General features: G+C 38.3%; 1 protein-coding gene across 1 annotated transcript in view; it reads right to left on the reverse strand.

The window, feature by feature from the left end:
* Positions 1 to 15,102, reverse strand: part of LOC140512269 (uncharacterized) — a 62,478-nt gene that overhangs the window by 6,381 nt on the left and 40,995 nt on the right. The window contains exons 24-29 of the mRNA XM_072621486.1: positions 13,354 to 13,386; positions 11,428 to 11,460; positions 9,494 to 9,526; positions 8,322 to 8,354; positions 6,383 to 6,409; positions 4,433 to 4,465 (exon numbers count right to left, since the gene is read on the reverse strand). Of these exons, the coding sequence (XP_072477587.1) occupies positions 4,433 to 4,465; positions 6,383 to 6,409; positions 8,322 to 8,354; positions 9,494 to 9,526; positions 11,428 to 11,460; positions 13,354 to 13,386 (192 nt within the window). The remainder of the gene's footprint in view (positions 1 to 4,432; positions 4,466 to 6,382; positions 6,410 to 8,321; positions 8,355 to 9,493; positions 9,527 to 11,427; positions 11,461 to 13,353; positions 13,387 to 15,102) is intronic.

A 15,102-nucleotide genomic window follows, 5' to 3' on the forward strand; every position in this document is an offset into this window, starting at 1 on the left:
GCCCCAATGGAATCTTATCAGGAATATAAATATCCACTTGGCCAGAGGTTACAAATTCAGTCATAAAATCCAGAATTCATACCATTCATTGCAAAACTTTTATAACAGTAAGTACAGGAAATATGAGAAATGAAGGAACAAAATATAAAAGGGGTAGAAAATTAGTTATCATTGTATTCAATCTAATCTTAGAGTACCTCTAAAAGAACAGAAAAATCTTGTCAATCCACCTATTTCTTCTTGTTTTCTGTCCCTGAAGTCAGTGGTATGAGTAGGCTTGAGGCTAGGTCTGAGATGGATCCTTTCTTAGAAGTGAAGAGGTTTTGTATAAAGGGGGAAATTAAAGATAGGATGTAATATTTTTTTAATTTTGTGTTTTAGATACAAATCTTTTGAATAGGCATTTGTCCTTTTGAGTTCATAATATTACACTTCTTTTCTTTCTTCTTCTGGTTTCTGAAATAATACTTTTTCAAAGGTCAAAGTACAAGAGAGGGAGAGAAAAAATTGTGTGTGTGTGTTTGTGTGTGTGTGTGTGTAAGAGAGAGACAGAGACAGAGAGACAGAGACAGAGAACAGAGACCATGTGCTATGGTGAAAAAGAATAATGCATTTTAACTGTATCACACTTTGTTCATCATTACCGTCTTTTTCTGGGTATTGATCTTTAATACTACATATGCTCAAGCAGTATATAATAAGAGACAAAGTCCAGGGACCACAAGAAAAAAAGGAAAAAAAGACTTTTTTAGGAATTTGCATTCAGGTGTCTCAGGTTGTTGGCTTAGGGCTTCTGTAGGTAGAATATGGAAGAGGAAAAGAGTGATGTTTAGGGCAAGAGTCCCATGAATTTCAAGAGTTTTCCATTGTGGATGGGGGCAACCTATATTCAAGTGTCCAAATCAAGTGTTCTATCAGGAATAGGAGAATTCTATCAGCCACATATATGCAGAGGACAGATAGAGACAGAGAGCATGTCACTGAAGACATCAAAGTGACCTTGAAATTTTTATCTGGGAAATCCCCTGCTGGAAAAAGGAGACCATATGCTATGGCAAGAGATAATAACACATTTTAATTTGAGCACACTCTTGGTTCATCATTATCTTTTTTTTCTGGCTCCTGGTCTTGAAGAGCTTATGTCACATGGTCCATAATGGGAGACAATAACAAGGAACTACAAGTTAAAAGGAAGGAAAGACTGTTTAGAGATAGACACCCTGCTTACATTCATGTTCAGCAGGTTGCTAACTTGGGGCTTCTGTGGGTAGAAAAAAGAAAAGGAAGGAGTGATTTTTAGGGCAAGAGTCCTATGCATCTCAAAAGTTTTCAGTTGAGGATAAGGGTAATCTATGATAAGGACCCAGTAGAATTCTATAAGGAATACAAGTATCTACTTGGTAAGACACTACATATCCACTCATAAGGCAAAGAATTCCTAACTTCCATTTTGAAACTTTCATAAGACATTAAATACCGGAGTTTTGAAAGTGAAGGAAATAGAGATAATTTGGATGGAAAATTAGATAGTGATCAGCCAGATCTTGCAATATCTAATGTGATCGTAATATAAAATAGCTAATCATCTCTTGAATTCTATGTAAATAATGGAGGTAACCATGGGGATAGAATCAATTACAAAAGCGTAACTATAGGACATAGTGCAAGCATTATGACTGAACTAGAAAAATGCAATTTAATAAAAACCAGCAGAATTTTGTTAATGATTTGTTACTTATTTCTTTGGTGTACAATAGTACCTCCTAAACCTTTGGTCTATGGAAACAAAGGCTTCAAAATTAGTTGAAATGTGAGTATCAATCTCTCTTGTTTCCATGACAGATCTTTCTCCTACTAAGAAGAACCAAAAAGGCAAATAATGGAAACTAATCCAAATTGTTTTTTTCTAGGCCAGGGTCAGAAAAAGGGATGGTAATTTGACTTTCCTGACCTCACTATTAGTCTGACATGAAGGAAAACAATACAAACGTGATTCAATAGAAATCAATCCCAATTGACTACCTCAATCCCAACCCAGAGAAAGGATAAAACTTCTCGCCAGTCTTCCTATTTCTGTTTGTTTCCTCTCCCTAATCTCAGGGTTGTGACTAGGTTTGAGGCTACTTCTGAGCAGGGTCCTTCCATAGAAAAAGTGAGGAGGTGTCATGTAAAGGTGAAATATGTGCGCAGGATTGAGAGAACATTCCTTTATGTTGTATTAAGAGAGAAGGAGAGACAGAGAGCATTTAACTGAAGAGGAACAAAGTTTCTTAGGATATTTGACCTGGGAAATTCTGTGGTGGAAAAAGGAGATGATAAGCTATGTCAAAAGAGAATAAATCATTTTAACTAGATCACACTCTTAGTTCATCATTAGCTTCTGTTTGTGTGTACTCATCTTAAAGAACATAAATGCCCAAGTGATATGGTATATAAGGAGAGACAAGGTACAGGGTGCATAAGGAAAAAGGGAAGAAAGACTGTTTAGTGATAGACATATTACTTATGTTCAGGTTGTAGGCCTGGGGCTGCTGCAGGTAGGAAAAAGAAAGAACTATGTTTAGAGCAAGAGTCCTATGAAACTCAAGAGTTTTTGGTTGTGGTTAAGGGCAATCTATAATTAAACAGAGGAACCCTGTGGAAATCTCTCAGGAATACAAGTATCCACTTGGCCAGAGGTTACATATCTAGTAATAAAACACAGAGTTCATACCATGCATTTTAAAGCTGTCATATCATATTAAATTCAGGAGGTATGAGAAGTTAAGGAAAGAGAGATAAAATGGCTAGAAAATTAAATATTCATGTGATCAGTCTGACATCACAAAATCTTTTCTGATGTATAAAGTAATGATCTCCTGAATTCTAGGGAAATAATGGAGGTAACTTTGGGAGTAGAATCAATTGAAAAAGAAATGACATAGTGGAAACAGTATGACTGAAGTACAAAAATGTTATTCAATAGACCAAGCTGAATTTTGTTAAAATTTGTGACCTATTTCTTTGCTACTGAGTAAAGCCTTCAAAGTTAGTTCAAAGGCAAGCAATAAGCCTCTTTCACTTCTTGGACAGATCTTTCAACTGTTCTTGTTTTAATTCATTCTTACCTTTTCAAGGAGGATCAATGACATCACAGGTGATGTAGTGACTTACATGTGAATTGGGTTTAAGTGAGGCAGAGTTGCACTGCATCATCAGCCTTACTTTCTGTTCCAGAGTCATCAAAGTCTAATGGCAGGACAAAGTCAAGAGGACTGACAATGGCCCTCCCATGTAGTGGAAGACTTTGGCTTCTTCAATATCTGATCAACCTCTAAGTACCATTCAGCTCTTTTTTTGGCTGTTAGAATACATTGGTCTCATCCACTCACTTCATTGGGAGGAAGTCCTAAAGTGTTTGGGGTAGACATCACTCTTAAGTCAAAAATGGGTTCAAGGCCTGTTAGTTACACTCAACCTGCTTTAGCCCAGATATTGTAATGGTTTTTACTGAGGTGTGGTCTTTGTGTAAACTATTGCCACAGGAGGCACAGGCGAGAGCTGAGTGTTAGATAGATACTAATGTTAGATGAGCAGCCCTGTGAAGGACATGACAAATGCTCACACCAGAGAAGATAGAACTCCTTGAAGACCTCATATCCACTGATCTTTCACCTACTAAGAAGAACACAAAAGATAAATAATGGAAACCAATTCAATCTGCCTTTCCCAGGCCAGGTCAGAAAAGGGGGGGGGTCACTTACACATGAACTTCCTAGGAGTCTCTCATCAAGAGAAACAAGAAAAAAGGAAATTCAACAGAAATCAATCTAAATTGATTCCCTTAGTCCAAGAGCAGAGGAAGGATAGAAATATCTTGTCAACCATGCTATTTCTTCGTGCCCTCTCTCCCTGAAGACAGTTGTTTGACTAATTTGAGTTTCTGTCTGAGATGTGTCCTTTCTTAGAACTGAAGAGGCTTTGAATAAAGGTGAAAAATATGGTCAGGAAACAGCATTTTATTTATTTTGCGTTTCAACTACAATTTTTATAGGAATTTGTCATATAAGGTTCTTGATACCTCATTTCTTTCTTTCCCTCTTCAGTTTCTGAAGTAACACTTCTTCAAAGGTTTAAGTATGAAGAAAGAGATTGACAGCAAGAGACATCCAGAGAGAGATACAGGCAGACAGAAACAGTCAAAGACAATAGAAATCATGTCATTGCAGATAACAAAGCAACTCTGGGATTTTTGATCTGGGGAATGTGCTATTTGAAAAGGGAGTCATATGCAAAGACAAAAGAGAATGATTCCTTACAACTTCACCTCACTACTGCTTCATCATTGCCCTGTATTTCTGGGTACTCTTCTTTAAGATCATCAATGTCTAACTGGTTCAGAATGAGAGTTAGTATCAAGGAGCTAGAAGGAGAAAGACAGACTGTTACTTACGTTCAGGTTCAGCAGGTTGTTGGCTTGGTACTGCTGTGGGTAGAAAAAAGGAAAGGAAAGCATGAAGTTTAGGACAAGATTCCTATGAAAATCAAGAGTTTGGGTAGTGAATAAGGCAAGCAATGTTCAAAGTGATGGACCCCAATGGAATTCTTTCAGGAACACAAGCATCCACTTGCATAGAAGATACACATCCAGTCATAAAATACAGAATTCCTTCCCTCCACATTGAAACTTTCATAACACATTAATTATGGGGTGTATGAGAAGTTAGCAACATAGAGAGAAGTTGGATGGAAAATTACATGGTGATGTGATCATCCAGATCTCACTATATCTCTTATGACTATAATATGAAGTAATTATTCATCTCCTGAACTTTAAGAAATTAATGGAGGTAGCCATGGGGGAGGGAGTAGATCAACTGAAAAAGAGATTCCTCCATGACATAGTGGAAAAAGTATGACTGAAACAAAAAAAAAATATTATTCAATAGAAATAGTAGAATTTGGTTACAATTTGTCACCTATTTCTTTGGTATCAAGTAAACCCTTCAAAGTTAGTTGAAAGACAAGCAATAAGGCTCTTTTACTTCTTGGACAGATCATTCACCTGTCTTGTTCTAATTCATTCTTTCCTTTTCAAGGAGGACCAATGATATCACAGGTGATGTGGTGACTTACATGTGAATTGGATTTAAATGAGGCAGAGTTGTACAAAGTTGTCAGCCTTACTTTCTTTTCCAGAGTCATCAAAGTCTAATGGCAGCACAAAAGTGAAGGGGACTCACAATGGCCCCCCATATAGTGAAAGACCTCAGCTTCTTCCATATCTGATCAACCTCTAAGTACGCTTCAGCTCTCTTTTTGGCTGTTGGATTACGTTGTTCTCATCCACCCCATTTCGTTGGGAGGAAGTCCTGAAGTGCTTGGGGTAGATATGCCTCTAACTCAATAACGGGTTTAAGGCCTGTTGGTTACACTCAATGTGCTTTAGCACATATACTTACATAGTTTTTACTGAGGTGTGGAGTTTGTGTAAACTAGAGACACAGGAGGCAGAGGTGAGAGCTGGGTGTTAGGTAGATACTAAAGTGAGATTAGCAGCCCTGTGAAGGACATGACAAATGCTCACACCAGAAGAGATAGAACTCCTTGAACACCTCATACACATTGATCTTTTACCTACTAAGAAGAACACAAAAAATAAATAATGGAAATCAATTCAATTTGCCTTTCCCAGGTCAAGTCAGAAGAAGAGATGGTCACTTAAATGTTATCTTCCTACTAGTCTCTTACCAAGGGAAACAACAAGAAAGGAAATTGAATAGAAATCAATCTAAATTGATTCCCTTAGTCCAAGAGCAGAGGAAGGATAAAAACATCTTGTCAATCATGTCATTTCTTCTTGCCCTCTCTCCCTGTAGGCAGTTGTTTGACTAGTTTCAGGCTCTGTCTGAGATGGGTCCTTTCATAGAAGAAGTGAAGAGGCTTTGCATAAACGTGAAAATAGCGTCAGGAAGTACCGTTTAATTTATTTTCGTTGTGAGATGCAATTTTTATACAAATTTGACCTTTAGGGTTCTTGATAATACATTTCTTTCTGTCTCGCTTCAGCTTCTGAAGCAACACCCCTTTACAGATTTAAGTATGAAGAAAGAGATAGACAGCAAGACACATCCAGAGACAGACAGAGGCAGACAGGAACAGTCAGAGACAGACAGAATGGATTTCATTGCAGATAACCAAGCAACCCTGGGATTTCTGCTGTGGGAAATTCCTTTTGCAAAAGCAAAAGAGCATAATTCAATATAACTTGACCTCACTATTAGCTCATCATTACCCTGTGTTTCTGAGTACTCATATTTAAGACTATAAATGACCAAGTGGTTTAGAATGAGAGGTGAGGTCCAGGAGCTTCAAGGTGATATATTACTAGAGTATTACTTACGTTCAGGTTCAGCAGGTTGTTGGGTTTCTGGTTCCGGGGATAGAAAAAAGCAAAGAAAAGCATGAAATATCGAACAAGATTCTCTGTGAATCAGAAGAGTTTTGCTAGTGAATAAGGTCAAGGTATGTTCAAAGTGATGGACCCTAATGGGATTCTTTCAGGAACACAAGCATTCACTTGCATAGAACATATACATCCAATCATAAAATACAGAATTCCTTTCTTCCACATTGAAACTATCATAACATATTAAATACTGGATGTATGAGAAGTGAATGAAATAGAGAGAGGTTGGATGGAAAATTACATGGTGTGATCATCCACATCTCACAGTATATCTTATGACTATAATATAAAGTCACTAATCATCTCCTGAATTCCAGGAAATTAATGGAGGTAGCTGTTAGGGAAGGAATAGATCAATTGAGAAAAAGACTTCTGGATGACATAATGGAAAAAGTATGACTGAAACACAAAAATGTTATCCAACAGAACTCAATGAATTTGGTTAAAATTTGTGACCTATTTTTTGGCATTAAGTGAAGCCTTCAAAGTTAGTTGAAAGGCAAACAACAAGGCTCTTTCATTTCTTGGACAGATCTTTCACCTGGTTTTGTTTTAATTCATTGTTTCCTTTTCAAGGACCACCAAAGACATCATAGGTGATGTGGTGACTTGTATGTGAATTGGATTTAAGGGAGGCAGAGTTGCACAAAGTCGTCAGCTTTACTTTCTGTTCCAGAGTCATCAAAGTCTAATGGCAGCACAAAAGTGAAGGGGACTGACAATGGCCCCCCATGTAGTGGAAGACCTCAGCTGTTTCAATATCTGATCAACCTCTAAGTACGCTTCAGCTCTCTTTTTGACTGTTGGAATACATATGTTCTAGTCCATGCATTCCACTGGGAGGATGTCCTGATGTGCTTGGGGTAGATATCCCCCTAACTCAAAAAAAGGCTTACGGCCTGCTGGCTATGAAAACCTGCTTTAGCCCATATAATGAGATAGTTTTACTGAGATGTGGTCTTTCTGTAAACTACAGCCACAGGAGCCACAAATGAGAGCTGCGTGTTAGGTGGATACCAAAGGCAGATGAACACCCCTGTGAAGGACCTGAGAAGTGCTCAGACCAGAGGATACAGGACTCCTTGAACACCCCCAAACCAATGATCCTTTATCTACTGAGAAGAACAAACAAAATAATTAAAAGTAATTCAAAATGCTTCTCCCAGGCAAGGTCAGAAAAAGGGATGGTCATTTACATGTGATCTTCCTACTAGTCTCACATCAAGGGAAAGAACAAGAAAGGAAATTCAATAGAAATCAATCTAAATTAATTCCCTTAGTCCAAGAGCAGAGGAAGGATAGAAACATCTTGTCAGCCTTGTTATTTCTTCTTGCCCTCTCTCCCTGTGGCCAGTTGTTTGACTAGTTTGAGGCTCTCTCTGAAATGAATCCTTTCACAGAAGAAGTGAAGAGGCTTTGCATAAAAGTGAGAATAGAGTCAGGAAGTACTGTTTTATTTATTTTGGCTGAGAGATGCAATTTTTATAAGAATTTGACCTTTAGGGTTCTTGATGATACATTTCTTTCTTTCTCCCTTTAGTTTCTGAAGCAACAGTCCTTTACAGATTTAAATATGAAGAAAGAGGTAGACTGCAAGAGACATGCAGCCACATATACAGGCAGACAGAAACAGTCAGAGACGGAGAGAAAGGATTTCATTGCAGATAACCAAGCAACCCTGGGATTTTTGACCTGGGAAATTCCCTTTGCAAAGGCAAAAGAGAATAATTCAATACAATTTGACCTCACTACTAGTTCATCATTACCCTGTGTTTTTGAGTACTCATCTCTTAGGCCATAAATGTGCAAGGGGTTTGGAAGGAGAGATGAGATCCAGGAGATACAAGGAGAAATGTTATGAGAGATTACTTACGTTCAGGTTCAGCAGGTTGTTGGGTTTCTTGTTCTGTGGATAGAAAAAGGTAAAGGAAAGCATGAAGTAAAGGACAAGGTTACCTGTGAATCATAAGTGTTTTGGTAGTGAATAAGGGCAAGGTATATTCAAAGTGATGCACTCCAATGGGATTCTTCCAGAAACACAAGCATCCACTTGGCTAGAAGATACATGTCAGTCATAAAATACAGAATTCCTTCCTTCCACATTGAAACTGTCTTAACATATTAAATGTAGTATGTATGAGAAGTGAACAACATAGACATAAGTTGGATGGAAAATTAGATGGTGATTGATCATCCAAATCTCACAGTATATCTTATGACTATAATATAAAGTTGCTAATCATCTCCTGAATTCTAGAAAATTAATGGAGGTAGCCATGAGGGAAGGAGTAGGTCAGCTGAGAAAAAGATTTCTGGATACATAATGGAAACAGTATGACTGAAACACAAAAATATTATGCAATAGAACTAATTGAATTTCATGAAAATTTGTGACCTATTTCTTTCGCATTGACTGAAGCCTTCAAAATTATTTGAGATGCAAGCAATAAGACTCTTTCACTTCTTGGACAGATATTTCACCTATTCTTGTTCTCAGACAGAAACTCAAATTAGTGTGTTCTTTACTCACACATTAGATGTGTCCACACACATTAGATGTGTCCTTTCTTAGAACTGAAGAGGCTTTGCATGAAGGCCAGGAAATAGCATTTTATTTCCTTTGCTTTTCAGCTACAATTTTTATAGGAATTTGACATTTAGGGGTCTTGATACCTCATTTCTTTCTTTCCCTCTTCAGTTTCTGAAGTAACACTTCTTCAAAGGTTTAAGTATGAAGAAAGAGATAGATAGCAAGAGACATCCAGAGAGAGATACAGGCAGACAGAAAGAGTCAAAGACAATAGAAATCATGTCATTCCAGATAACAAAGCAACCCTCTGATTTTTGATCTGGGGAATGTGCTATTTGAAAAAGGAGTCATATGCAAAGGCAAAAGAGAATGATTCCTTACAACTTCACCTCACTACTGCTTCATCATTGCCCTGTATTTCTGGGTACTCTTCTTTAAGATCATCAATGTCTAACTGGTTCAGAATGAGAGTTAGTATCAAGGAGCTAGAAGGAGAAAGACAGACTGTTACTTACGTTCAGGTTCAGCAGGTTGTTGGCTTGGTACTGCTGTGGGTAGAAAAAAGGAAAGGAAAGCATGAAGTTTAGGACAAGATTCCTATGAAAATCAAGAGTTTGAGTAGTGAATAAGGCAAGCAATGTTCAAAGTGATGGACCCCAATGGAATTCTTTCAGGAACACAAGCATCCACTTGCATAGAAGTTACACATCCAGTCATAAAATACAGAATTCCTTCCCTCCACATTGAAACTTTCCTAACACATTAATTATGGGGTGTATTAGAAGTTAGTGACATAGAGATAAGTTGGATGGAAAATTACATGGTGATGTGATCATCTGGATCTCACAATATCTCTTATGACTACAATGTGAAGTACCTAGTGATCTCCTGAATTCTAGAAAATTAATGGAGGTAGCAATGGAGGAGGGAGTAGATCAACTGAGAAAAAGATTTCTGGATGACATAATGGAAACAGCATGACTGAAACAAAAAAATCTTATGCAACAGAACTCGATGAATTTGGTTAAAATTTGTGACCTATTTTTTGGCATTGAGTGAAGCCTTCAAAGTTAGTTGAAAGGCAAACAACAAGGCTCTTTCATTTCTTGAATAGATCTTTCACCTACTCTTGTTTTAATTCATTGTTTCCTTTTCAACAAACACCAATGACATCAAAGAGGTGATGTCGTGAATTTCATGTGAATGGGATTTAAGTGAGGCAGAGTTGCACAAAGTCGTCAGCCTGACTTTCTGTTCCAGAGTCATCAAAGTCTAATAACAGGATAAAAGTCAAGAGAACTGATAATGGCCCTCCATCTAGTGGAAGACGTCAGCTGATTCAATGTCTGATCAACTTTTAAGTAATCTTCATCTCTTTTTTTGACTGGTGGAATAATTCTCTTTTACACATTCCACTGGGAGGAAGTCTTGATGTGCTTGGGGTAGATATCCCTCTAACTGAAAAATGGGTTGAAGGCCTGCTGGCTACCTCAACTTCATTTAGCCCATATACTGAGATGGTTTTACTGAGATATGGTCTTTGTGTAATCTACAGCCACAGGAGCCAAAAGACAGAGCTGTGTGTTTGGTGGATAGCAAAGGTAGATGAACACCCCTGTGAAGAACCTCACAAGTGCTCAGAGCAGAGAATATAGAACTCCTTAAACACGTCACACACAATGATCTTTTACCTACAGAGAAAAACAAAATAATTAATTGAAAGTGATTGGAAATGTTTCTCCCACGCAAGATAAGAAAAAGGGATGGTCATTTAAATATGATCTTCCCACTAGACTCACATGAAGGGAAAGAACAAGAAAGGAAATTCAATAGAAATCAATGTAAATTGATTTCCTTTGTCCAAGAGCAGAGGAAGGATAGAAACATTTTGTAAGCCTTGTTATTTCTTCTTGCCCTCTCTCCCTGCAGGCAGATGTTTTACCAGTTTGAGGCTCTGTCTCAAATGGATAATTTCGTAGAAGTGAAGAGGCTTTGCATAAAGATGAGAACAGAGTCAGGAAGTACTGTTTTATTTACTTTGGTTGAGAGATGCAATTTTTATAGGAATTTGACTTTTAGGGTTCTTGATCATACATTTCTTTCTTTCCCCCTTCAGATTCTGAAGCAACAGTTCTTTACAGATGTAAGTATGAAGAAACAGGTACACATGAAGCGACATTCAGACACATATATAGGCAGACAGAAACAGTCAGAGACAGAGAGAACGGATTTCATTGCAGATAACCAAGCAACCCTGGGATTTTTGACCTGGGAAATTCCCTTTCCAAAGACAAAAGAGAATACTTCAATACAATTTGACCTCACTACTAGTTCATCATTACCCTGTGTTTCTGAGTACTTGTCATTTAGGCCATAAATGTGCAAAGGGTTTGGAAGGAGAGATGAGATTCAGGAGATACAAGGAGAAATGTTATGAGAGATTACTTACGTTCAGGTTCAGCAGGTTGTTGGGTTTCTTGTTCTGTGGATAGAAAAAGGTAAAGGACAAGGTTACCTGTGAATCATGAGGGTTTTGCTACTGAAGAAGGGCAAGGCATGTTCACAGTGATGCACCCCAATGGGATTCTTCCAGGAAAACAATCACATCCACTTGGCTAGAAGATACATGTCAGTCATAAAATACAGAAATCCTTCCTTCCATATTGAAACTGTCATAACGTCTTAATTGCAGGATGTATGAGAAGTGAACAAAATAGACATAAGCTGGATGGAAAATTAGATGGTGATGGATCATCCAGACTTCACAATATATCTTATGACTATAATATAAAGGCACCAATCATCTCCTGAATTCTAGGAAATTAATGGAGGTAGCCATGAGGGAGGGAGTAGGTCAATGGAGACAAAAATGTCTGCGTGATATAATGGACGCAGCATGATTGAAACACAAACATATTATGTAATAAAACTAATTGAATTAGGTTAAAATTTGTGACCTATTTCTTTGGCATTGACTGAAGCCTTCAAAATTATTTGAGATGCAAGCAGTAAGACTCTTTCACTTCTTAGACAGATCTTTCATCTATTCTTATTTTAATTCATTCTTTCCTTTTTAAGGACGACGGATATCACAGGTGATGTGGTGACTTACATGTGAATTGGATTTAAGTGATGCAGAGTTGTACAAAGTGGTCAACCTTACTTTCTTCTCCAGAGTCATCAAAGTCTAGTAGCAGGAGAAAAGTCAAGGGGACTGACAATGGGCCCCCACATAGTGAAAGGCCTCAGCTTTTTCAATATCTGATCATCCTTTAGGTACGTTTCAGCTCTCTTTTTGGCTGTTGGATTACATCGTTCTGATCCACCGCATTTCCTTGGGAGGAAGTCCTGAAATGCTTGGGGTAGACATCCCTCTAATTCACTAACGGGTTTAAGGCCTGATGGTTACCCTCCACCTGCTTTAGCCCATACACTGACATGGTTTTTACTGAGGTGTGGAGTTTGCATAAACTACAGCCACAGGAGCCACAAGTGAGAACTGGGTGTTAGGTGGATACCAAAGGCAGATGAACACCCCTGTGAAGGACCTGAGAAGTGCTCAGTCCAGAGGATATAGGACTCCTTGAACACCCCCAAACCAATGATCCTTTATCTACTGAGAAGAACAAACAAAATAATTAAAAGTAATTCAAAATGCTTCTCCCAGGCCAGGTCAGAAGAAGGGATCGTCATTTACATGTGATCTTCCTACTAGTCTCACATCAAGGGAAAGAACAAGAAAGGAAATTCAATAGAAATCAATCTAAATTGATACCCTTAGACCAAGAGCGGAGGAAGGATAGAAACATCATGTCAACCTTGTTATTTCTTCTTGCCCTCTCTCCCTGTGGCCAGTTGTTGGACTAGTTTGAGGCTCTGTCTGAAATGGATCCTTTCACAGAAGAAGGGAAGAGGTTTTGCATAAAGGTGAGAATAGAGTCAGGAAGTACTGCTTTATTTATTTTGACTGAGAGATGCAAGTTTTATAGGAATTTGATTCTATAGGGTTCTTGACCATACATTTCTTTCTTTTTCCCTTCAGCTTCTGAAGCAACAGTCCTTTACAGATTTAAACATGAAGAGAGAGGAAGACTGCAAGAGACATGCAGCCACATATACAGGCAGACAGAAACAATCAGAGACAGAGAGAAAGGATTTCATTGCAGATAACCAAGCAACCCTGGGATTTTTGACCTGGGAACTTCCCTTTGCAAAGGCAAAAGAGAATAATTCAATACAATTTGACCTCACTACTAGTTCATCATTACCCTGTGTTTCTGAGTACTTGTCGTTTAGGCCATAAATGTGCAAAGGGTTTGGAAGGAGAGATGAGATTCAGGAGATACAAGGAGAGATGTTATGAGAGATTACTTACGTTCAGGTTCAGCAGGTTGTTGGGTTTCTTGTTCTGTGGATAGAAAAAGGTAAAGGACAAGGTTACCTGTGAATCATGAGTGTTTTGCTACTGAAGAAGGGCAAGGTATGTTCACAGTGATGCACCCCAATGGGATTCTTTCGGGAAAAAAATCACATCCACTTGGTTAGAAGATCCATGTCAGTCAGAAAATACAGAATTCCTTCCTTCCATATTGAAACTGTCATAACGTGTTAAATGCAGGATGTATGAGAAGTGAACAAAATAGACATAAGCTGAATGGAAAAGTAGATGGTGATGGATCAACCCTACCTCACAATATATCTTATGACTATAATATAAAGTTGCCAATCATCTCCTGAATTCTAGGAAATTAATGAAGGTAGCCATGAGGGAGGGAGTAGGTCAATGGAGACAAAAATTTCTGCGTGACATAATGGATGCAGCATGATTGAAACACAAAAATATTATGCAATAGAACTAATTGAATTTGGTTAAAATTTGTGACTTATTTCTTTGGCATTGACTGAAGCCTTCAAAATTATTTGAGATGCAAGCAGTAAGACTCTTTCACTTCTTGGACATATCTTTCATCTATTCTTATTTTAATTCATTCTTTCCTTTTCAAGGAGCACTGATATCACAGGTGATGTGGTGACTTACATGTGAATAGGATTTAAGTGACACAGTGTTGTACAAAGTGGTCAACCTTACTTTCTTTTCCAGAGTCATCAAAATCTAGTAGCAGGAGAAAAGTCAAGGGGACTGACAATGGGCCCCCACATAGTGAAAGGCCTCAGCTTCTTGCATATCTGATCAACCTTTAGGTACGTTTCAGCTCTCTTTTTGGCTGTTGGATTACATCGTTCTGATCCACCGCATTTCCTTGCGAGGAAGTCCTGAAGGGCTTGGGGTAGACATCCCTCTAATTCACTAACGGGTTTAAGGCCTGATGGTTACCCTCCACCTGCTTTAGCCCATACACTGACATGGTTTTTACTGAGGTGTGGAGTTTGCATAAACTACAGCCACAGGAGCCACAAGTGAGAACTGGGTGTTAGGTGGATACCAAAGGCAGATGAACACCCCTGTGAAGGACCTGAGAAGTGCTCAGACCAGAGGATATAGGACTCCTTGAACACCCCCAAACCAATGATCCTTTATCTACTGAGAAGAACAAACAAAATAATTAAAAGTAATTCAAAATGCTTCTCCCAGGCCAGGTCAGAAGAAGGGATCGTCATTTACATGTGATCTTCCTACTACTCTCACATCAAGGGAAAGAACAAGAAAGGAAATTCAATAGAAATCAATCTAAATTGATTCACTTAGTCCAAGAGCAGAGGAAGGATAGAAACATCTTGTCAGCCTTGTTATTTCTTCTTGCCCTCTCTCCCTGTGGCCAGTTGTTGGACTAGTTTGAGGCTCTGTCTGAAATGGATTCTTTCACAGAAGAAGGGAAGAGGTTTTGCATAAAGGTGAGAATAGAATCAGGAAGTACTGCTTTATTTATTTTGACTGAGAGATGCAAGTTTTATAGGAATTTGATTCTATAGGGTTCTTGACCATACATTTCTTTCTTTCTCCCTTTAGTTTCTGAAGCAACAGTTCTTTACATATTTAAACATGAAGAGAGAGGTAGACTGCAAGAGACATGCAGCCACATATACAGGCAGACAGAAACAATCAGAGACAGAGAGAAAGGATTTCATTGCAGATAACCAAGCAACCCTGGGATTTCTGGCCTGG

This window comes from Notamacropus eugenii, chromosome 6 (assembly GCF_028372415.1).
Source record: "Notamacropus eugenii isolate mMacEug1 chromosome 6, mMacEug1.pri_v2, whole genome shotgun sequence".
NCBI classification, from domain to species: Eukaryota; Metazoa; Chordata; class Mammalia; order Diprotodontia; family Macropodidae; genus Notamacropus; species Notamacropus eugenii.